This window comes from Sinocyclocheilus anshuiensis, unplaced genomic scaffold (assembly GCF_001515605.1).
Source record: "Sinocyclocheilus anshuiensis isolate Anshui unplaced genomic scaffold, SAMN03320099.WGS_v1.1 scaffold2145, whole genome shotgun sequence".
NCBI classification, from domain to species: Eukaryota; Metazoa; Chordata; class Actinopteri; order Cypriniformes; family Cyprinidae; genus Sinocyclocheilus; species Sinocyclocheilus anshuiensis.
In genome coordinates, this window is record NW_015552702.1 from 84,816 (window position 1) to 109,651 (window position 24,836).

Sequence of the window (24,836 nt, forward strand, 5' to 3'; positions counted from 1 at the left end):
ACTGATTGAGCAATTACATGAGGCATGAGATGTTCAGTCATGTTTATTCGCGTTAAAACTAGTAGTACAGAGGAAGGAATGACCGCGTTCACTCGCGCTCCGCTCTGCACAAATCTGCGGGGCGTCACGGCTCAGACACGGGAACCGGAGCTGATCGCGGCCGCTCTAGTCAGTGCTTGTGTTGGGATTATACCAGCACGTTTCTGAACCATCCCAGAAGCGGCTCTCCAAGGCGTTTATACAGCGATCTGTCATGCCACATCAAAGACTGTCAAAACGCCATTTATTATTTGAATTTCCGGAGGAAAAAAAAAAAAAAACTGTATTCGTTCGGTTCACATGCGTACCGAACCGAAAGACCCGTACCGAAACGGTTAGGTACGAATACGTGTACCGTTACACCCCTAATATATATATATATACTGTAGGTAGTATTAATTAATATTCTGAATGTATTTTATTTTTGCTTTTATTTTATATTTTCTTTTTGTGTTTATATTTTTGTTCAATTTTGAGGCCCCGTCCACACAGACGCATACATTTTGTATCGTCCACACGGATCCGGCGTTTTGGGAGGGTGAAACCGATATTTTTTGAAACCGGGTCCCAGAGTGGATAAATCTGAAAAAAGTCAGACACCGCTACGTCACGTAACGTAACAGCAACAAAAACATGAACAAACACTGAACGATTGTCTTTTTATTAACTAACATTAACACAGATTAATAAAAGTATTGTTCCATGTTCGTTTGGATACCGCGTGTAAGGTTTATGCGCATAGTCCAAGTCGTCTTCTATGTTTTTAGTGTATCTCTATGGCAGAATTACAGCGCCACATGCTGGTATGGCATGTATACTACATTGTTTTGTGTCGGTTTCGTGTGGACGCAGATATTTCTTGAGACGGGGAAAAAAAAGATCGGATAGGGAAAGCGCTGGCTTCGTGTGGACGTAGCCTGAGTAATTCTGTGCTTTTGTCATTTTTAGTAGTTTATTTTTATTAAATATTGCTATTTAGGTTTAATTTATTTTCATTTCAGTTTTAGTTATTTATTTCCAGTTAGTAATTTTAGTACTTCAGCTTAAACTTATAGCTAACTTGTTTTTATCTAATATTTATATTTTGTTTTTCAGCTTTAAGTTAACTCAAATGTTTTTAACAGTTTTAGTTAGGGTTAATATCTTGGAAAATTGATATTTACAACTCTTAAATCTCAGTGCATGAGTAACATTTGAGGTAGTAAAACTAAAAAAAATAAAAATGTATGCACAACTGCAACCGCACACCAATAGTACAATGTGCAGTAATGCGGTCAATTACAATACAGGAAATTGCTGCATATGGCAGGAAATTGTGAATGGTGTAACACTATTTTCGGACAGCCAGTAAATGTTCTTTCTCTCAACAGTTTAATGATATTCTGCTGTACACAACTCCCGTTCAGTCTGGCCAGTATAAAGTCAACAGCATGCTTTCCCTGGCTGGCATGAAGGTCAGACATCCACCATCATAATACTTCCTTACATACACACACAATCTCACAAGAGTTGTAACGTGTCGTGTGTGTCCCACGTCTTCAATAGGTGAGCAAACCAAGTCAGGAGGCCTATCAGAATGAGTTAAACATTGAGAGTGTGGAACGCTCCTTCATACTGTCTGCCAAGTAAGAAATACACACACACACACACACACACACACAACCGCAATGATTTGTGTGTGGGCTCTACATTAAAGAAATATCAGCAGTGCAAAGAATAATTATACACGATAATGATCCTTTGATCACTTGTGCCAAAACAGTTTTTGGTACTTATGTTTAATTAAATTGAAATCACAGACTGTAAAATGATGTTTGCAGTTCAGCCACAGAAAGAGACGAATGGCTGGAAGCCATCACTAAAGCAATAGATGACTACACCAGAAAGAAGATTTCTTTCTTTTCCAGTCGAAGCCAGGAGGTGGGTGCATTTAAGTGTGATTGATTTTAGGTGTATCTTTCTGTGTGTTTTCATCAGATTTATAGGGTCTTCACTGACATGTCTATACTGCAAAAAGTGATTTTTGTCTTCTTTTCAGAATAAATATTAAAAAAATTCTTTAAACATACATTTCTTTGAGATGCAGAATGACATAAAATACAAAGTCTTGTTTAAGTCTTGCGTAACAAAACAATATCAGCCAAATTTGGTGAGAAAACTAAAATTGTTTTCCCTTTAGTTTTTCTTACCATATTGGGAGATATTGGTTCTTGTTTTAAGCATGAATTCAACCTAATGCAATTTAAAATATAAATTCTGATAAATTCCTTAACCTAATTCAAAAAAATACATTTTTCGTTTTGCATCTCAAATAAATGTATTTTGATTTAATAATGTTTAGATATTTGTACTGGAAAACATGAAAAAACAACAACTTGTTCTTTTTTGCAGCAATACTGATGTATGCCAGTTTAATGCTTTAAGAGCTGTGCAAAAAGTGTAAAATATTCATTAAGCATCCACCAGAAATATTCATACCAAGTCCAATGCTAAATATTCAGAATTCTAGTTCTCAGAAAAAAAAGAAAAACAACAATATATTTATATATTATTATTATTGAATTGATTGAATTGTTCATTCAAACTGTTAAAACACTGACCTAAGAACATAAAAGTATAAAACTATTCACAAACAATGTACCAGAACTATTCCCAGCAAGGCTGATGCCAAAGTTTTTTGTAATTTTATGAAAGATTTTATGAAAAATATGGATACTCGAACAATTTAGTCTTTAACAACATAAACAGATATTCACAAACTATTCACACCATTCGATATGTGAAAAATATCTGGGAAAAGTTCAGATGTCTGAATAAATGGTTTGGCATTCATACTAAAAAAAAAAAAAAGCTTCCAAATAAAAAAGCAACCGATAATTGCAGAACAATATTTCATAAACTTTTTGAAGGAGCTCATAAAGATGCACTCTCTTATTTTTTTTTTTCCTGTGTAGTTGGAGGGAATCTCTGATGATGGTCTACCGCTGGGCTCTAAAGCTCCTATCTGGATTCCAGATTTGCGAACGACCATGTGTATGATCTGCACGTGTGAGTTCACGCTCACCTGGAGACGCCACCACTGCCGTGCCTGCGGGAAGGTTGGAAATAAGAGAAGTTCTAGGCCTTTTTTTATTTTTGAATGAAAAAATAGGTCTGATTTCCATTTGTTGTGGCAACAGGTGGTGTGTCAGGCGTGTTCATCCAATAAATACTACCTAGAATACCTGAAGAATCAGCTGGCACGAGTGTGTGACCACTGCTATATTAAACTACAGCACAAGGGTACGAGATTTCTGCTGTCAACCCAACTGTTCTTCTCTTATTTCATATTCTCTTACTCCCACTTAGTAGTGCTTTTTTTTTATTGGACATGCTTGTTTTTAATGATGTTTGCTCATATTCAAATACAGCGCATAACCAAACCATTTGAACACCTTAGCAACCACATAGCAACAGTGTTGTTATTGTTAACTAAAATTAAAGTTATCAGTAGTAAAAATATAATATGAAAACTTTGGAATTTGACATTAGAAAGCACAACACTAGCTGTGTAGTTGCACAGGCAAATACTACGTATTTTTTCTAATGTGCTGTTTTGCTTTTGTGTCTTAGGCGACCAATCCAGTGCGACCGTTTCCCCTAGTGGGCGGAGTTCATCGTTTGCTTTTTCTAGAAAACAGAAGAAGATTCCTTCTGCCCTCAAAGAGGTGACTTGAAGTTGTACATTAGCCATAATGCAATGGCATGCAGCATTTACGCAACTTTATGTAATGTCATTGTAATGAAGGCGACTGTTTCTACCACAACGCTGATGTCATATTAATACTAGGGATGCACCGAATGTTTGGCAACCGAAATTAATATAATAGCGGAAAGACCGAATAAATTGTACCGAACAATGACGTGACGTTATCAAATAGCAACCAGCGTAAAGTGAGAGGCGCGCACTCTTTATAATGCAACAAACATGTCAGCAGTGTGGAAGCATTTAAACTGTCCGGGAAAGACGCAAAAATCATTACAAGCACCGACAGCGAGAGACTGTTAAGTACTGCATCGCATGTCTTCGATGAGAAGACGAAGGGGTGATTGTTGCTGGTTTACTGTATGATGATTGAAATTTACTGTATGATGTGTGCTCAGTCACATTTTTATGAATTTTTACAAGGCATGTGACAATGCGCTATGTGCGACGTATTCATAATGAGACTCATTTATAAATCTGCTGTTGTCAACAAAAAGAAGCATTGAGGTTTTCCTGCGCGTTTCCGCCAAAACAAAAGTTGAGAAAAAGCAAGAACTCTATCAGCATTCATAAATGTTAGTATTGTAATTTTACTGTTGTTCTGTAAAATAAAATAAAAAGTAAGACAATAATAATTATAATAATTACAACAGCTCTGTTAATACACTTATTATAACATAGTGTTCAAATTGGGATCTGTAATATTTTCTAATGTTTTAAAAGAAGGCTCTTCTGCTCAGCAAGGCTGCTTTTAATTTTACAGTAAAAAATACATGCCTGATTCAAGAAGGGTGTCTGATGGCCAAAATAAATGATTTTAGTAACTTACTAATTTTAAGTTAAATTGTGCTTTGTTGGTATAATGTCTGCTAGAATGTTAAAAAATGTTTAGTGTTAAATATTTTTAAATTGTTGTTTTGTAATTGATTTTTTCTTTGAAAAACAAGACAAAACAGTAAAAAGCACATTTTGGCTATTTAATTTATGCAATGGTGAAAACAATTGTCAAAATACATGGGGAAGAAACTTGAAAAACCGTGTTCGGTATTCGGCCCAGTGTTTCATTTTGTTCGGTTTCGGCTTCGGTCAAGAATTTTCATTTCGGTGCATCCCTAATGAATACATTACTATTAAAGTAACATCTCGCTCACAGGTGTCTGCCAACACTGAGAACTCCTCCATGAGTGGATATCTGCAAAGATCCAAAGGCCATAAGAAACCATGGAAGAGGCTGTGGTTCGTCATTAAGAACAAAGTCCTCTACACTTACGCCGCTAGTGAAGTATGCAACCTTTACTTATGTAATAACTTTTAGTGTTGAGGAAGCTACTCATAATTTATCAGTGGAAGCTTGACTGAAGACTAAGGGCCAGATTTACTAAACCGAGCAAATTAGCGTGAGAGCGCAATTCCAAAAAAAGCGCCAATGGGAGTGAAATTTTTTGCGGGTGATTTACTGGCAACGCGCAAATTAAAGAACACAGACGCAGCCATAATGCATTTCCATAATCACCAACACAATCTACCAAGAGCAGTGCAAATTAGCGTCTGCATTAAGACATGCTTTTTTTGGAGCTTTAAATAATGGCGCAAATACCAGTAATTTGACGAGCGCAAACGTTAGTAAATCACGTTGCATGATTAATTTTAATACTCTCCACTCATAAATTTTGCATCTGAACGGGAAACTCCTACAAATGCATATTCAATAAGGTCAGGTGCAAAAATAACGGTCGACGCCTTTTCAGCGCTAATTCTTTACTGCGTCGTCTTTAGTAAATCTGGCCCTAAGTAGTTACACTACACTACAAACTATTAAACAGCAAATTACTTTGAAGCTACCTAAAAAGATCAGGCAGTTTTGAGAAGCTTTGTAACTTGTCATTGGCCAAGCTACACTACTAATAAAAATGAGCTAACTATTTTCTACCGATTTACTACTAGGTACTATTAAAACTATTTAAAGCGGACACGTTTTTAATTATATAACCATTATTAGATTATATAATTTTTTTACAATGAAAGTAGTATCTGCACAAGAAATATACATGCACTAATAAAATGAACAAAAAAGACTTCAAGCGGTAAACATTCAGTTAAAGGTACAATATGTAAGTTTTCGCCACTAGAGGTCGCATTTTCAAAACAACAACAAAGGCGAAGTTTGATGACGCTATGAAGGAGGATGTTCACGGATGAGGTAATGAATTAATTTTTTATTACCTGTACCTTCCATAGTTATTCAAACAGCGAATAAATTATACAGAGAATGCAAGTAAAGAACATTTACACTGTCAAAGAACATTATGACTGACTTAAGTCTAGCGCGAGTTTAAGCACTCTCAAAAAACTCCCCTTATAATCAGTAAAGCTGTCTATACACGGTTTTATGAATTAATCTCTTACATCATACGTACATCTGCGCTTCGTTGTTTATGATGAGAGAATTAGTGTGAGAGCTGAATCCAGTCAGCGAGCGCCGTGCATTGAACAAAAACTCATCTGAACGCCTCTGATTGGCCGCTGCGTTCATAAACTCAACAGACTCGTGTGTGATTGGTTATAATGCGCAACACTGTAAAAACACGTAAAAAGAATCATGATGCAACATTGAGCAGATCTAAAATTTAGTTTAACTGTACAGCAGCATTTGTGTCTGTGTGTTCCCATAGTTTCTACAAGCAGGTATATTGCGGATATTACATCATTGATCGGCGACAATGACCAGGGACGAGTCATTATTTAAAATTGGAATTTCTCTGGATTTACAACATAACATAAATACACAACTGCATAAAATATATAACACTATAACATTTTATTACGAAAATCTTACATATTGTACCTTTAAATGTTGCCAATTGTCAGTATATCACTACAAAAACAAAGATGTACAATTCCACACAGGGACTTTTGTTCAGTCTCGGTCTCATTTTAGCGATTTACTAAAATGAATCAAAATGCTCAACGTTACACTCAGATTTGGCTATTTTATGTTATGATTTAGATTTTACAACAATTACTTAAGAACGGTTTTACAATGTGACAAAAATAAACAATGTAACGCTTTGTCATGCTAAAATGCCAAAAATCATACACAAATAATCAAGATTTCAGCATCCAATTTGAACATGTAAAGTCACACTTCATAGTAAAACTAAAAGGATCCTAATCGATGTGCGCAAACCTAGAATCTTCTCATGGTTAGCAGCAAAACTATGTACTGTACAAGAAACCAACATCACGATAAATGACTAAACATTTCACATTCCTTTCCTAAAACACAATCAGCTCGGACAGTTTTGAGATGACCTTTGAATGATTTTCTTTTTGTAAAGCGACAGGATTCTTTTTTGGAAAAAGTTGCTTGTTATCAGAAAAACTAGTATTATGAAAACAGCCATTTTTTGCAATACTGAAATCTTTAATTACGTTAGTAGCGTCACTAGTTTAGTCAGTTGTTCCCCTACACTGCGTTTCAGATGTGTGAGACGTCATACAAGCTGTCATGTGATGACGATTGCATGGTTTTCAGGATGTTGCAGCTTTGGAGAGTCAGCCGCTGCTGGGCTTTTTCCTCCGAGAGGAGAAGACAGGACCGGCTCAAAAACTGCAGTTTAAACTGTACCATAAAAACACATTCTACTACATCTTCAGAGCAGAGGACATTCCCACTGCTCGGAGGTACACAAGCACTTTGTTGTATACTGAGTTGTATAGAGTTTGTTCTATTAAAGGGGTCATATGATGCTTTTTAAAGATCATTATTTTGTGTATTTGGTGTAACAGAATATGTTGACATGCTTAAACCACGCCTTTCTTTGCGTGAACATTTGGGCGGCATTATGCAAATATTTCCACATAGTGAGGTAGATATGTGGGGGCGTGTTAGAACGAGCCGTTTTAGGGGGGTGTGGCAGTCTTAACTTTGATAAAGAATATCTCTTTGGGTTTGAGACTTTAGTCTTTGCAACTTCAGGGATCTTATCTATTCACGAACAGCTTGTAACACTCCAAAGAGAAAGGAAAACTTGAAATCGCATCATATGACCCCTTTAATCTAATCTATGATTCATTGCTTCAAACTAAATCTGTGCTGCTTTTTTCAGATGGATTGAGGCGTTTCAAGAGGCCATGATCCTTTGACTGGATTAAACAGAATGAATAAATGTCATTCATCTGGGCCTCTGCACTGTGTACACAGGCAGCGAGTTTGAGGATGCATAAATCAAAACCCAGTTTGAAGCAAAGGATGCTGGTAGATGTAGTTTATGCATTAATCTATCTTAAGCACCCTAATGAGGGTTCAATGAGTGGCTGTTTAATCAGTCTGCCTCCATTGTACTTCAGAAATGTGAGGTATTAATCCAATGTCATTTTTAGGAAACGCTGCCTCTCTGGTCCAGTTGCTTTTGGTGCTTTCAAGGTCAAAAAAGTCAGACAATGACTGGTCATGAGCATTAGATACAGATGTTTTCATTGACTCCTGACCATTAGGCTTGCCTATGAATCATATTTCAATCTGAATTAATCTGAATGAATCCTGCCCACTTTTCTCAACACTCCATTATGATGTCATAGGGACAGTCTGAATCTAATAGTATCACTTGTTGCCTGAAGAAGATTTAAAAAGATTTGGTCAGGGGTGTGATTCATAGTCAGGTCTGAATGTGCATGAGCAAGTATGACAAAGGGATGTCTGATGCCAGGTCGCACCTTTGGCACGGTCATGTGGCACAGTCCGTGCAGTCTGGCATGGTGCATTATGGGAGATTTTGGATTCAACTGTGAAAGCTGGGCCTTAATCGGGACGCACAGAGTGACTTTATGTATAAATTGTACAATGCATAAAACCATTGTTTTGGACATTGATGGTGAAAGTTGGTGTAAGGTTTTACGAATGATTGATGCATTGAATGTGGCCATTAACGCAAAAAGGTTTTTTTTTTTTTTAACGAAAATTTTAGTGATTGCGACAGTTTACCTAAACCTATGGTTTTACGAACAGTTCATGCGTTACCTGCATGATTTACGCAAAAACAATTTGAAGAATGATTCACATATTGAATGTAAAAAAATGCATACTTTTTTATTATGAAAGACTGACCTAAATGTTTGTTTATATATATATATAATGTGAGCAATTCCGTAAGAATTTTTTTCATGCTTACATGAACTGTTTGCATTGCATTCAACAGTTCATGTAAGCGTGTTATTTTTACGAACAATTCATTCATTATACGCTACAATTTGTGGAAGAATGGTTTTATGAACAATTTCGTTTTTTTTTTTCTGCTTTAATTTCCTGAAAAAAATGCCCTTTTTATTTGGTTTTTAGTCTGTTACTGTTGCAAAAAAAGGTTTTAATAATCTTAAACATTTTTTAAAACTCTTTTGTACAAAGTAGGTGTTTTGACTGTTGTTTTAAACCTTATACTGGACAGAACTGGAAGTGTACATATTTTGTAAATGGTAATATAATGCAGGTGTATTTAAAATAGTTCAGGCTGTTTAATGGCCTCAATGTATTATGGGTAGTAAAGACACAGTGCCAGGCTGGCTAACTCAGCACTGTTTTAACTTACTATACAAGACATTATAGCACACCGGCTGTGAATACAGAGAGAAAAACTAGTGCTCTCATCAGGGAAAGATATAACACACATTACATACTCTAATGCAGCACCTTGTTCAGGACCACATCTCTTAACACTTATGACCTGATTATATTCTCTAGTTTTCACTAAGGTCCTTTGTCAGCTCCAGCCACAGAAAGCCACTGATCTTTCACTGTTTGAAGTGTAACAAGTCCAAGAAATTAATATTATTTGTTTTGCAGTAATACGTTCGATATTGATCACATTTGTGTGTTGAATGTTGGTTTACATTTTGTACGATTGTTTTGCATTTTTGGGAAACATTAGATACACCAGTTTTTTTTTGTTTTGTTTTTTTTTTACTTTTAAGAAAAATATAATTGCTATTTCTGATGATTCTTGTCCATTTTGGCACTAGTTCACTGTTGTATCCCAAAGTTCTGTGCATCTCCAGAAGGTTTTACAACATCAATTTGTTAATATCTTGAGGAATTCAAGGGAGTAGACTATGCCCCGACATAAATGTAAAGTGCAAATCATTTTTAATAAATATTTGTAATGTAATAAGATAACATGTCTGTAAGTCTGGTTAAACTTGGTTTCATAATGACTTGGGGGGTATATTTGCTGAATATAAATATTAAAAGTACAGTTCACATTCCTATTGATTCCATACAGTTAATTAGATCAAATGATACGGGTTCTTGGCCAGTACCAATAACTAGAAAGTGGAGCGGCTGATAGCAAACTGCATTATCCATTACAAGATCTGGTGGCACTGTAGATTTTACAGCTAATATGAAAGAAATCGGTAACACTTTACAATAAGGTTAATTAGTTAACAACTTTAGTTAACGTGAACTAAGAATAAACTATTCTACAGCATTTATTAATCTTAATGTTAATTTTAAACATGTATTTACGCATGAATAAAATCAAAAGTTGTGCTTGTTAACAATAGTCAAAGCAAGAAATCTTTAACAATCAGCTGAACTGGGACGGTTATTGCCAAACATGCATCCAAATTCTTTAATGTATCATTTTGGCTTCCTAGAGCAGTCCTATAAAAGAAAAGTTATTCTAGTTAATCATACTGGCTAACGTCGTAAATCCACTAGCAGCACTCAACCTTCACAATTGGGGAAGTTGTGGCCTAATGGTTAGAGTCGGACTCGTAACCCAAAGGTTGCGGGTTCGAGTCTCGTACCGGCAGGGATTGTAGGTGGGGGGAGTGAATGTACAGCGCTCTCTTCCACCTTCAGTACCACGACTGAGGTGCCCTTGAGCAAGGCACCGAACCCCCAACTGCTCCCCGGGCGCCGCAGCATAAATGGCTGCCCACTGCTCCGGGTGTGTGTTCACGGTGTGTGTGTTCACTGCTGTGTGTGTGCACTTAGGATGGGATAAAAGCAGAACACTAATTCCTAGTATGGGTAACCATACTTCGCCACATGTCACTTCACTTCACTTCACTAAAATCAATGCTGTCTCACGAGTGCATTTGCGCATGCGCAGACGTGCGGGTCTGCTTTGAGCGGGTCGCGAACTCTGACCTCCTGTAGCTGCAGTGAGCCGTCAGTTTACGAGAATTTATCAAAACATCACAGTATTTGGATAATTTCTCACGCGTTCAGGGTAAGAATAACTATATTCTATATTGTTAAAGCCCACTGTGTTTGCAGTAATTGTTTAGGATAAATCATTCAGGAGAATATTAGCACTGTTGATAGCCGGCTTGCTAACACGCGTTAGCGTATTAGCCGCTAGCAAAATAGAAAATATCGATCAGTACAGGCGAATGTCTGCGATTAAACTAACCGTAAGAGCTTTTTTATTATTTAAGAACAATAAATATATATAACAAAGCATCTAATGGACATTATAACAAATCGGATGCAGATAAGACGTTATTTAGCAGGCTAACGCTATCAGTTGGCTAATCTGTTATCAGTGCGCTGGTAAACACAACAGATCCGATCACAAAATAACACAAAGACTATCATATGGACTTATTAATTTATCATTTGAGATCAACAATTTGAAGATTCTAGATGCGTCCTGTTATCCGTGTGTGAAGCGCTGCTGCAGTGAAGATCGCTCTGTGTGTGTGTGTGTGTGTGTGGGGAGCTTTAACCCTTCAATCATGACCTTTAACCTACAGGAACAGCTCTAACTTTATCTTCCCGGATCAACACCCGCACATTCCACATGAGTTACTGACCCCCAGCTGTCATTCACGCTAGATCGCATTTATTGAATCATTAAGTCATTTAGTTCCTTGAAAAACGCTCAAATAAATACGCGGTGCTGGCTTGTGTGCTAATGTAGCTCCTGCTAACCATATGACTGTGAGATTTCACTAGTTCTTTATCAGTCTGAACTGATTGACAACACTAAACAGAAAACTTAAACGTGTTGAGCATATAGATGGATCATTAATAATAAAGGCCCTGAAAATAATTGGTTAAAGTGACACAGATGATGGAATGGCAAGAACTGCAAAGTAATGAACAATCTGACTTATAATAAATAGGTGGAAACATTGGAATTGAAGCAAACCTCTTTGTGTAATTATATGAACAAACCCCTAAACCTAAATATTAAGCTTAGGCATGTAATTCATCCCAGACTCTTTATGCTCAGGACTTTTCTAAGAGATCAAACTTGAGATGTTTGCCTGGCTGACAATAAAACGTGAGCCGTCAGTTTACGAGAATTTATCAAAACATCACAGTATTTGGATAATTTCTCACGCGTTCAGGGTAAGAATAACTATATTCTATATTGTTAAAGCCCACTGTGTTTGCAGTAATTGTTTAGGATAAATCATTCAGGAGAATATTAGCACTGTTGATAGCCGGCTTGCTAACACGCGTTAGCGTATTAGCCGCTAGCAAAATAGAAAATATCGATCAGTACAGGCGAATGTCTGCGATTAAACTAACCGTAAGAGCTTTTTTATTATTTAAGAACAATAAATATATATAACAAAGCATCTAATGGACATTATAACAAATCGGATGCAGATAAGACGTTATTTAGCAGGCTAACGCTATCAGTGGGCTAATCTGATATCATTGCGCTGATAAACACGAATACCGCTCGCAAAATAACACAAAAACGATCATTCGGACGTGTTAACTTGTCATTTGGTGATCACAATTTTTTTGTAAGATACGAGATTGATCCTGTACTCCACGTGTGAAGAGCTGCTGCAGTGCAGATCCCTCTGTGTAACGTTATGCGTGGGGAGCTTTAACCCTTCAATCATGACCTTTAACCTACAGGAACAGATCTGACTTTTATCTTCCCGGATCAACACCCACACATTCCACACGAGTTACTGACCCCCAGCTGTTATTCACGCTAGATCGCATTTACTCATCAAGTCATTTAGTTCTTTGCAAAACACTAAAACCAATACGCGCCGCTGGCTAGCGTGCTAATGTAGCTCCTGCTAATCAGATGCCAGTGAGATTTCACTATATCTTTTATCAGTCTGAAGTGAATGACAACACTAAACAGAATATTGTGTAGAACATATAGACCCTGTATCATTCATAATAAAGAGTCCTGATTTCAATAATTGGTTAAGGTGATAAAGATGATGGAATGACAAGAACCGCAAAGTCATGAATCATTTGACTGATAATGAAAAAGTTGAAACAGGCCAGGATTTGAGGCAGACCTTCTTTGCATAATTATTTTAACAAACCCCTGAACCTAAATATTAAACTTGGGCATGTAATGCATCCCAGAAACGTTATGCTCAAGACTTTTCTAAGAGATCAAACTTGAGATGTTTGCCTGGCGGACAATAAAACGGGTGAAAAATCTCAGACTTTAAAGAAATCTAGAGACCAGAATATCATGGAGACTTGGGTCAGCACATCTCCAGAAATGTGCTTAAAAAACGACATAGCAATGCCTCGGCAATCACCCACAGCACCCTAGCATCTTGGCAGCAAATTTTGCACGTGATAATACCACTCAAAAAAACACAACACCAGAAATGTTGTTAACTTGTGTCAGGGGTTTTCAATTTGTTAGATTGCACAGGCCCCAAAATATGATCATCCTTGTGTAAGGGACCCCCATTCTAAAATTTTCAGGTATACATTAGCATGTATAAAGATTTGACATGAATATAGATATGTGTGAAATATTATTTGGAAATATTTCGTTTCCCCCTGACTTATACAAGGTCTTATTGCAAATGTTTGGTGTGGATCTTCGAGAGTCTCTGAGCTGTGTGTTATTTTTCTCAGGTGGGCGTGTGACTGATGGGGCGTTGCTGAGCCTTGGTTCTGACAGAAGGGTATCATGGAAGGAGAAAGTCCCAGAATTCAGCTGGTGTCTGCAGATGGAGGCCTGCAGGTGACTTAGACTGAATGTTTGTGCTGAGAAAATTTGGTGCGATAAACATTTGAATTTTAATGAATGGCTGTTAATGCTTCTAGTCGGGTGAACTTTTGCATTTCAACAGTACAACATTTGTTTTTACAGAGGGGTGTTTTAATATCTTTTCCATCACACTGCGAAAAAAGCTGGCCAACCAATAAGATTTGCGATTACTTTTCTTTGACAAGTGGGTGTCAGAACCGGAAAGCTGTGCACCACTGTGTACCTCTGTGTTTCTGCTTTTTTCCATAAGTCCCACCTACTGTGAGAGAGTGAATTTGCATTTTCATTCAGCTTTTCAGCCGTTGTGTGTGTGTGTGTGTGTGTATTGATCTGAACAGACAAATGGTATATGAAAATCAAACCGAATTTTCATGCCATCGCTTGTGTTGGTGCAAACAGACATTTAATAACTTTATTATTGTAAATGCCATTAGGTCCTTTGTTGTCATGTGTTGTATCAGATTGTGACGGAGCAGCAGTTGGCTCAGAAGGTGCAGATAGTCACAGCCATTGATCAGGCTGGAGCCGGCAAGCAGCAGTTTATATTAGCTAACCTGGATTACCCCAACCATGAGAAACTGTTCATCAAACAGGAGAACTCACCAGCCAAGGTCATATTGACTTCTGCCGATGGGTCAGCTGTCAATCAACTGCTTTTTGCATCACCTGAGCTGACAGGACAACAAATCCAGGTAAACAGGCACCACTCATTTAAGCCCAAAGTACACTTTGTGTTTTTGTGTTTACGCTACGCTTTGCATTCAGTGAGTGTGTACCGTAAATTTCGTCATCAGCAACTGTACACATGCAGCCTGATTTTTCTAAATGCATATACTGTTTACGCTCAGCTCATGTATGCATCTTGAATTAGTTGGTCCACAAGTTGGCGACACTGGCCCATTGTTTCTCAGTCAAAAAATAAACAGAACAGTACTACCACTACTGGAGACTGCAACAACAATAGACAACTGCAACTTTCATTTAAAAGTGTACAAATACATTTTTATCGGTCATAACTTCTATAGAGAAATAGCGCAGACACTGGACCAAGATGAAAGTTTCTTCTGCACATTTCGACCACCTGTGTTCACGCACACTATCAAATGGAGTATATGTTCAAAGACTATGCGTTCAGCTGTACACACAAACGAAATGTGCACATTAAAACTAAAGTATACTTTGGCCTTTACTTGTGTTGTGGTTCCATGAAAAAAAATCCAGTATGGCAGACGAAGCAAGAGAAATATGAATTATAAAAAGACATATTTCATTGAATTTTTAAAACAGTTTGGTGTAATTTAAATGGAATGTTTTCCTCAGCATGTGTGTGTGCTATTTGTCTTTTAGGCTTATTAGAGTCTTTCGCTGTTAGCTTAGCAACATGCTAATGTCAAACTCTATTGAAATCAATGGCAAGTTGAGTCTCCAGTGTGAAGTAAAACCATATAAATACTACGGTACAAAAACATGATTCAATACAATCAAAGCACAGTGGTGTTTTTTTTCTTATGTATTATGTATGTCATTACTTTTTGGTTCTTTTTTTTGGTAAGACTTACTATAATTGTAGTTCTCTCTTAGAAGTTTGTATTGTGATAGTCTGTACTTGTTTGTGTGCTTCTATATATATATATATATATATATATATTAGTATTTCCTTTTGTAATTTACACTATATTATTGTTCATATTTAGATTAGAATGTTTTGTTTTTCAGTTTGTGACGGAGGGCTCAGAACAGGGCTCTACGAAGCCTCCAGTGGAGTATTGTGTAGTTTGTGGAGACAAGGCCTCAGGTACATGACACACACACAGAGTCGTGTTTTAAATCATTTTTAAAGACCTCAAACAGAATTTGATTAATTGTTACTTTTGTAAATAGATGCTTCTGTATTGTTGGTCATTGTGTGTGTGTTCAGGTCGTCATTATGGAGCAGTGAGCTGTGAGGGCTGTAAGGGTTTCTTCAAGCGCAGCATCAGGAAGAATCTGGTGTACACGTGCCGCGGGTCTGGAGAATGTGTCATCAACAAACACAATCGAAACCGGTGTCAGTACTGCAGACTGCAGCGCTGCATGGCCCTCGGCATGAAACAAGACTGTGAGTCCAAATCAGATTCATGACTGATGACTCAAATCACGTGGCATTTTGAGGAGGGGTGTGCTGTCATTTTTCTAAGCGATCAGACTTAAAGGGTTAGTTCACCCAAAAATGAAAATTAGCCCATAAATTACTCACCCTCAAGTCATCCTAGGTGTATATGACTTTCTTCTTTCAGACGAATCCAGTGGGAGTTATATTAAAAATTGTCTTTGATCTTTCAAGCTCTATCATTGCGTTCACCCCCCGGAGCCGTGTGAGACACTTTTTTTTTTTATGGATGTGCACATTTTAACTAAGTGCTTTTGGACGGATGCATGCAACACCCGCTGAGTGCCATGAAACAGCTTGAAAGATCAAAGACCATTTTTAATATAACTCCCACTGGATTCGTCTGAAAGAAGAAAGTCATATACACCTAGGATGACTTGAGGGTGAGTAATTTATGGGCTAATTTTCATTTTTGGGTGAACTAACCCTTTAATATTTTCACCTGCTGAAATTCCTCCAACAGCTGTTCAGTGTGAGAGGAAACCGGTGGAGGTTTCGAGAGAGAAGCCAGCAAACTGTGCGCCCTCCATCGAAAAGATCTACATCCGTAAAAACCTCTGCAGTCCTCTCGCTGCCATGCCAACATTTGTTAGTGAAAAAGAGACTACCAGGTATGGGTGTGAATGTGTGATTGAGTCTTTTTTTTTCTTTTTCTAACTCTCACTCTGGGTCTGATCACAGGTCCACCAGTTTACTGGACTCAAACATGCTCTTGAACATCCAGCAGTCTCTTTCCAAACTTGACAACACCATTTTAATTCCTTCTTCACCAGATCAGGTAAAACATTTTTTTCATAAAACATATATTAAATCCATCATATATTGTAAAATATATAATAAATTAATCATTATTATTATAAGTTATTAATATTGTTAAGTCTAGTTCCTTCTAGTTCTAGTAGAAACTCAGCTGTAACTGTAAGATGCACATAATATTATACAATTATCTATTTTCCTGATCCCTACAAAAGACTACTGGATAAATCTTGCAAAATAAGGTATTACTTTTATATATATATATATATATAGTGATTTACTGTTTTACATAAAATCATCCTTCATAATGTAAAGAACATTCTGTGACAATGTAACCTTGATATCTTTAGTATTGACTGAGTAAGGCCATGTCAAAGATTGAAGTCATAGTGAAATGAATGGTTCAAATCAAACGTTGATGCTTGTTATCTCATAATTAGATTTGGAAACTTTAGCTTGGATTTCACAGACAGGTTCACATATAATTAAACATATTTGTAAAAAAAAATAAAAAATAAAAAAAAATAAAATATATATATATTAGGGATGCACCGATACCACTTTTTCCAGTACTCGCCCGATACCGATACTTTTATTTTGCTCACATTATATTTGCTATAGTTTAGAAAATGGTAATAAAATATGACAACTCCGTGACAATGACAACTCAGAGTTACACTGTGTCAGAACAAATTCATCTTGATGACGTTAGATAATTTTGATAGAAAGGTATGTAATGGATTACAATCAACCAAAATAATTCAGACAGCTGTTAGTATGACAGTATTTACACAACTATCAATACTTAGTCGGGCAGCCCTTAGCCTTAATGACAGCCTGTAGGGAGGTTTGTGGGGAAGAGATGGCTGAGGGGGCTGTCAGGGTTGATGAACAGACCACCGCCCTACTGGAACTGGAAGGACCGCTGCTCTCAGATATGCATGTGCCCTTTAAGGTCGGCCGTCACTGTTGACTTGCACACACTGCAGTGACAGCACCAAAAATGACAGACCAATAACAATCTGTATTCAATATTTTGTGTAGCTGATGATGCCGCTGCCCCTGCCAGACTTCCTGAGTCTGAATTACATCTGTGAATCAGCTTCTCGTCTGCTTTTCCTCTCCATGCACTGGGCACGCTCTATTCCAGCTTTCCAGGCCCTTGGGTGAGTGAATGAGTGGCCCCGTTTACACCTGGTTTCAGGTGATCACAAGTGGATAGCACTAAATACAGATGTAAACGGGCTAAAAATATTAAAAATAACATTTTTTTAATATAATATACTTTAAGTACTAAATTAATTATGTTTATAATCAGCACTTCCTGCATTCTCCACCATCTTAGTTATAGAATTCACTGCATTGCATTCAGGCATTGTCTTCAACATAAAGAATAAATGCAATGCTGCATTAGAAGTTGGTCAAAAATTATCTTAGGAGGCAGCATCCTTTAATACAGCCTTTGTGCAGGAGTGCTCATATAATACCCTAAAGTATTGCTCTTTAGGCAGTGAAACAGAACTACAGGCATACTTTCTCCCCTTATCTGTTCCTTACACTTTACAGTGCACTGTGTAATGATTTTATTTGTGAATTTGTGGCTGTCCTCATTTTCTTTTCTGTATTTTTGGTGTTTAGCTCAGAGAACAGCATCACGCTGATGAAGGCCTGCTGGAATGAGTTGTTTGCTTTAGGTCTGGCTCAGTGTTCACACATTATGAATGTAGAAACAATCCTCACAGCCATAATCAACCACTTACAGACTAGCCTGGATGAAGGTATGTGGACCCGATGCTCTTGTTTTCGTGTCTCCTATCTAATTTATGTTACTATCATAACTTTTAGCTAATCAACTTTTAGTTAGTTCATTCAGGCTTTTGCAAACATTTTGGCATCAAGGACCCCCATAAAAGATGATACCCTTGTCAGGGACCCTATACTAAAGTATACAAACAGCTAAATATTTTACATATACATATATTATACATAAAAAAAACCTCATTTATACTGTGTAAGAAAAATATTAAGTTTGATATAGAGTGCTGCAGGGATGACGTATTTTTGAAGGCCCAGAAACAAGTTAGCATTTAATCACTTCTAGTTCCATCATCCCAAAGTCTATTGGGTTTTTTGGAATGGGTTTTTGGTTAAATGCCTGAAATAAGGTCCTTAAAAAAAGCTTTTGTAAGCTTTTAGGCTACGTTTACACAACAACGATGTAGCCAAAAACGGAAAAGTTTTTCCCTTGCATTTTTAAAAAGTTTCACGTATACACAACAAAGTTTTCGAAACGATTCGCGTTTACACATATCCGTGAACACAGCCAAAAACGCTGTATTACATATGCCAGGCCAGTAGTTGGTGCTGTCACCTTGTTAGTAAACAGTACCTGTTGCCATGTGTATATGATGCGTATCCGCAGTTGGTTGTAATATTGGTAAAGTAAATCCACACTTTGCTGAAGAAGTGTTAGCAAACTCTTAAACAGCTACAACAGTACCATGTACTCCGCCATAGTTGTGTATGTTTGTTCACGCTTGCCTTTAAAATCGGCATGTACTGCGCATGTCTACATACCTAACACGTACTACGCATGTGCATGGCGTCACCATTTTCAAAGATTCCCGTTTTGGGTGTTTACACGGAAACGATAACGGTGGCGTTTTCAAAAACTTGCACTTTGAAACCCGTTTTCAAAAATATGAATTTTCAGTCCCCAAAACGGCGTTGTCGTGTAAACGAACAGTCAAAACGCATAAAAAGTTTCCCGTTTTTGGCTGAAAACGTTGTCGTGTAAACGGCCCCTTACTTCTTTTAAAAAGGCGGTTGCTAAGGCTGGCCGCACACTAGAGGATTTTAAGGCCGATTTTAAGCCCCCGAACGATCGGGGGTGTGGCCCGATTCGCGGCTTGTCGCAAGCGATTTTTTTACGATTATTTAACTGCTCCCGATCGAGACGGAGCGTCGCCGAACTCAAATCGTAAATATCAAACATGACTCTTGATCGGGCTGCCTCTGACATGATACCCGCGTTAGCCAATGAGAGCGAGCAAGCGTCACCTACCGGATGTTGCGTGCTTCTATAGCTGAAACATAGCATGCCATGAAAGCAGAGAACATCACCCATATTCTTTTCTATACTTTGTTTTTCACTGTACAACAGAACGTGCGCCGGGAGAGCCAGCTGACAACATTGATTGTCCTCCTATTTGTTTTTCTTCTCTAATCACATTTGATCTCACGAGTGTCCGTGAGATCTCGTGTCACTGTGAAATTGTTCCTACAATCATCAAGTGTGTGGTCTCGTGGTCTGGTCTAATCATATAGTGTGCGCATTCAGAGGATTATAAGGCTAAAAATCGGTTGAACTGTCTTCATGTCTGTGGTCTCCCATGGTTTTAAAATCTTTTAAGATTTGAAAATCATCTAGTGTGCAGCCAGCTTAAGTAGCTTAAAGTGACTACAGAGGTTGTCAGGGACAGGGTTAAATGTCATCACACTGAACATGAAAACTAACTAGTTCACTTTTACAGCCTCGTTGGGCTTATAATTGCACTCTTGCAAACTATTCTAATTCAAACTCGGATTTTTTTTTTTAAATAAATGTTTTAAAAGAAGTTTTCAGAAATGTAGTCATAGTGAAGTTAAAGTCATGCGACTTTTTTATGTAGTTTGTTTATTATAGCCTATGTTGAGTTTTTTTTTACTTCTGGCAATTTGTACTGAGGCTTCAAAATTCATCACACTGAGCAAAATGTGTAAGATTCACAAACTTTTGTTGGTCACGGAGCTTATTTTCTACAATAATCCAAAAGCCAGTGGAAAAATTATATTGGCTTTTGTCGAGGGACCCAGGGTGATGCTAACTTTTGGATTGGCCTACATAAATATGCCATCATTGGAGCACTCTTGTATAGAGAAAACAAAATTAAATAATTGTTTCAGAAATAAAATAGTTGGCTTTTATATTGCCATTGTATTAAAGTGAATTGTTAAAATATCATCTAAAATTATTAATTGGGAGTCAATTCACTGATACACAGATACCTAATAAGAAATGTGTGTGTGTTCAACAGAAAAACTGTCCCCGGAGCGGGTGAAGCTAGTCATGGAGCATATCTGGCGTATGCAGGAATTTTGTAACAGTATGAGTCGCATGAGTCCTGATGCATATGAATATGCTTACCTCAAAGCTGTGGTTCTCTTCAGCCCAGGTGAGCACAACTGGAGTTCATCTGAAAAATAGGAAGGAAAAAACGTAAGGATGGAGTTGATTGTGTGTGTTTGTCATAGATCACTGTGGAGTGGACGGCACCCTTCAGATCGAACGCTTTCAGGAGAAAGCCTACATGGAACTGCAGGACTATGTGAGCAAAGTGTATCCAGAGGACACATATCGGTGAGTGACTATAGTAGCTTGCATTTCTCCACCCAATCATGATAGATTCTCAATATGCATGTGCATAATTATGGTCTAATTAATTTTATTTTTAGTATATTTGAGATATACTAGTTGTGACTAGAAACTAACCTATAAATTATCTTTCAGTCTTTCAAAACTGTTAGTTCGTCTGCCTGCTCTGCGGCTCATGAGCGCGGCGGTGACCGAAGAGCTCTTTTTCGCCGGTCTCATCGGGAACGTCCAGATCGACAGCATCATTCCCTACATCCTCAAAATGGAGTCTACCGACTACAACAGCCAACCAATCAGCACCGCTGAGTGACAGAAACCCCACCCACAGCCACACCCATCAGCTTTGCTTGCTCAGACCCTTTGAGCCAAAACAGATATAATCATGTGAATTCTGAATGAGGAAATCATTTTTTTATGACTTTGCTTTTTCATTTGGTCAGTGGTTGTGTCTGTGAGTTATATAGTATGGATAAAGTGGTTTACCGCAACTGTTGCGGTTGGATCATTTGGGCTTTTATTGTACTGGTGTACTTATGTTTAGAAAAGTGTCTATAAAGATACAGGAAGTGCAAGGAACCTGTTCTTAAGAATTATGTATATAGGAATAATAAATGATATACAGGGTTCCCACAGTCACAGTTTTTTTTCAACCCTGGAAAAGTCATGGGAATTTATGTAGCGCATGAAAATGTTTCTGTTTGTGCTCTATTATATTTAATTGGCAAAATATTCATCTATGAGTGCAATCTTCAAAATTTGGTCAAATGTGTGGGAATCTAGACAGTGGTTGAACTCTGTAACGTTTAAATAATGAATATGTTTGTGTTGTGTTGTATTTTTATGAAAGGATAAACCAGACTTTCAGAAACATGTTCTGGACGAGCTTGGACGCTTAAATTGCACTATATGTCATTATTACGGTAACACTTTACAATAAGGTTTACTTTAGTTAACATGAACTAAGCATGAACAATACTTCAACAGCATTTATTAATCTTAGTTAATGTTCATTTCAGCATCTACTAATGCATTATTAAAATCAAATAGTGTGCTGGTTAACATTAGTTAATGCTCTGTGAATGAACATAAACAATGAATGGCTGCATTTTCGTTAACAAAGATTAATAAATACTGTAATAAACGTATTGTTCATGTGTTAGTTAATACTTTAACTAACATTAACTAATGGAAACTTATTGTAAAGTGTTACCATTATTACTATAATTGAAACACTTATTTCTTAATAAACTGCTTATGTTTTAGTGAACAAAAGTTAGTGCATAACACCCAGAGGCAACATGATCTGTCCAAACCAAAGTAAAGAAGTTGTTACTTTTAATTGTTAGAATTTGCGTCACTGTTTTCTTAATTGTGGCAAAAAGAAAATATGATCTTTTAAAACTGTTTATACGGTAAATTAAGACGATGTAATATAACAATCATGAACCTGCTGCTCGTTTCATTGTTTCAGGTCAAATATAAAGATTAAGGTCATTTTGAAAATCATGGTTTCATTTTAATCCAATTAGAATTTGAGGATTCTGTATATAATATACATCTCAGAGAACTAAATTTCAGTTTGTAATTCAGTAAAACGAGAGACATAGTCTGAACGGCTCTGCGTGAATTTAAAATTGGTGTACGGTTATTTCTCAAAGTGCCGGCGGAACCCAACGCGCTTGATGGTGTGCAGCGGGAACGGTAAAGTCACGTGACAGTCCGTCAGTGTTTAGAGTCCGTCAGTTATGGCGGAGTACGCGAATTTAGTGCGGCGGGCCGCGGGTCAGCTCACCGGTCATGGCGGTGTTAGAGGCTTCCTGCTGCAGCTCTTCAGGTGGGTCACTCAAGTCAAACAGATTTGATCGCTTTTGATGTAAACAGTGCTGTAAAATGCAGCGTGTTAAGCTGTAAGACACTGAAGCCAAAGCAATGACCTCTGATAGTGACGGCACAGTCAAATATATGTGAATGCTAAAATATTTACTGGAGTAATTATTATAATTCGCATATTTATATTGCATTTGGTGTCACAATACAACAAGGCAAATGAGAGTAAAATGTTTTATTTAAACATTGAGATCTTTATGTGCATATACATAGAAACTATATATTAAAAACATAATCATTGTCGTACAGAACAACAACTAATGAGTGTTATGATGTAATCTTTTTATTTTTATCTTTATTAATTTATATCATGGTTATTATTATTAGGAATGGAACACTATTTTTTTGGACCTGCACTAAATATTTTAGGGGATTTATTATTGATATTTATATATTATTCATTTTTATGCATATTGTTTACTTATTAAGTCTAATATATAATATAATATGTTAATAATTGATAAAAAATGTGTCTTTGTCAGGGTGAATGATATCAAGACTGGAGCCTTGGTGGGTATTGACAAATATGGCAACAAATACTATGAGGACAACAGATACTTTTTCGGTATGAATATACATACTTTTGCTGTCTGTACACAAATTCACTGTGTTTTATGCCTTATGAATGTGTATTTTTCAATTTGTGACTTTCAGGCCGTCACCGATGGGTGATTTACACGACAGAGATGAACGGCAAGAACACTTTGTGGGATGTTGATGGCAGTATGGTCCCTGCTGAATGGTAATATATAGATGTGTTTGGCAGGATGTTTTCATGGATGTAGTTTTCTACCTTTTGCACTTAATATTATGTAATTATTGGGATTATTGAACATACTCTAGCCTTAAACAATTATTCTTGCAAGAAAAAAAAATTAATTCAGGAGCACTGTGGTGTTGAAAATTGATCATTGGCAGCAATAATGATTAAGCAAAACATTGGGTAAATTATGTATTGTAAAAAAAGTACGTTTTAGAATAGAATTGCATAATATTTTATACAGAAATTCTCACTGCTTTGGCTCAAAGTTAGTTAGCAGACAAACACAGGCTTTATTTGCCACTGTACAGTAATATATCTTCTATTTTTCTCTCTTTGATGTGTTTCTCAGGCACCGTTGGCTACACTGCATGACGGATGACCCTCCCACCACTCACCCTCCAGAACCCAAGAAGTTCCTGGCCAAAGTTCATCAGTTCAACAACAGTGGCACACTGAACTGCTACGTACCCTATTCAACCACTCGCAAGAAGATCCACGAGTGGGTGCCACCAGAAGCCGGGGAGAAATAATCCCCTCATCCTGTTTGTGTTCCCTTACCACCTTTGACCAGTTCTGCTGTTTGGAACATTCTGTAAATTGTAGCTGTATAATCATCAATAAATTAAAACAAATGTGTTTGTTTCCGAGTGACTTCAAAATTCATGTTCATAAAGCATTTGGAATATTGAGCATTACTTTTACAGTGGAGTCGGAGGTTTGACCCCCTTTCAGAGGAGCTCTTATACTCACCAAGGCTGCTTTATTTGATGAAAAATACAGTAAATTACTCAGCGACCAGCACGGATCAGCTCCAGGCATGACGAAGCAGATATCGTCCTCTTTTGGAAGACCAAACAAAGTAGTTTCGCTTTCACAACGAATCACAGCGCCTTCACGATACGGGAAAACCGCGGACTTGGCAACACTGACGGATACAACGGACACGAGCGCTGTCACGGCGCGACCACAACAGCATGGAGTTGTCTAATTTGGCACGGCCTCCCTGCTACACTATATAGTAGTATATAATATAGTATATAATATATAATAGTAGTGAGCCATTCCTCTGTGTATACATCATA

At 37.2% G+C, this 24,836-nt stretch overlaps 3 protein-coding genes across 3 annotated transcripts in view; all 3 read left to right on the forward strand.

Annotated features, from left to right (window-relative positions):
• Nucleotides 1–8,885, forward strand: part of LOC107667720 (FYVE, RhoGEF and PH domain-containing protein 6-like) — a 24,824-nt gene extending 15,939 nt beyond the window's left edge. Inside the window, exons 13-21 of the mRNA XM_016459444.1 lie at nt 1,410–1,493; nt 1,585–1,664; nt 1,860–1,959; nt 2,994–3,137; nt 3,219–3,321; nt 3,652–3,746; nt 4,938–5,066; nt 7,320–7,468; nt 7,894–8,885. Of these exons, the coding sequence (XP_016314930.1) occupies nt 1,410–1,493; nt 1,585–1,664; nt 1,860–1,959; nt 2,994–3,137; nt 3,219–3,321; nt 3,652–3,746; nt 4,938–5,066; nt 7,320–7,468; nt 7,894–7,930 (921 nt within the window). The 3' untranslated portion in view covers nt 7,931–8,885. The remainder of the gene's footprint in view (nt 1–1,409; nt 1,494–1,584; nt 1,665–1,859; nt 1,960–2,993; nt 3,138–3,218; nt 3,322–3,651; nt 3,747–4,937; nt 5,067–7,319; nt 7,469–7,893) is intronic.
• Nucleotides 8,886–12,081: 3,196 nt separating this feature from the next.
• On the forward strand, nt 12,082–21,688 carry LOC107667711 (nuclear receptor subfamily 2 group C member 1-like). Its single transcript, XM_016459434.1, has 13 exons — nt 12,082–12,143; nt 13,650–13,758; nt 14,247–14,477; nt 15,502–15,580; nt 15,704–15,883; nt 16,398–16,545; nt 16,616–16,712; nt 17,538–17,645; nt 17,735–17,856; nt 18,329–18,468; nt 20,767–20,904; nt 20,984–21,089; nt 21,240–21,688. Exons 2-13 carry the CDS (start codon nt 13,705–13,707, stop codon nt 21,412–21,414), a joined length of 1,578 nt encoding a protein of 525 aa, XP_016314920.1. The 5' UTR covers nt 12,082–12,143; nt 13,650–13,704; the 3' UTR covers nt 21,415–21,688.
• A 1,079-nt stretch (nt 21,689–22,767) lies between these two features.
• LOC107667714 (NADH dehydrogenase [ubiquinone] 1 alpha subcomplex subunit 12-like) lies at nt 22,768–24,389 on the forward strand. The gene is made up of 4 exons (XM_016459437.1): nt 22,768–22,938; nt 23,474–23,556; nt 23,646–23,733; nt 24,104–24,389. The coding sequence occupies exons 1-4, from the start codon at nt 22,850–22,852 to the stop codon at nt 24,282–24,284; spliced, it is 441 nt and encodes a 146-aa protein (XP_016314923.1). The 5' UTR covers nt 22,768–22,849; the 3' UTR covers nt 24,285–24,389.
• Nucleotides 24,390–24,836: the final 447 nt, after the last annotated feature.

Coding starts and splice junctions, on each gene's coding strand:
- LOC107667711 (XM_016459434.1), top strand. CDS start 13,705: ATGGAAGGAGAAAGTCCCAGAATTCAGCTGGTGTCTGCAGATGGAGGC. Junction 16,546..16,615: donor AGTGAAAAAGAGACTACCAG/GTATGGGTGTGA, acceptor GTCTGATCACAG/GTCCACCAGTTTACTGGACT. Junction 17,857..18,328: donor CCAGCTTTCCAGGCCCTTGG/GTGAGTGAATGA, acceptor TTTGGTGTTTAG/CTCAGAGAACAGCATCACGC.
- LOC107667714 (XM_016459437.1), top strand. CDS start 22,850: ATGGCGGAGTACGCGAATTTAGTGCGGCGGGCCGCGGGTCAGCTCACC. Junction 22,939..23,473: donor TTCCTGCTGCAGCTCTTCAG/GTGGGTCACTCA, acceptor TGTCTTTGTCAG/GGTGAATGATATCAAGACTG. Junction 23,557..23,645: donor GGACAACAGATACTTTTTCG/GTATGAATATAC, acceptor TGTGACTTTCAG/GCCGTCACCGATGGGTGATT.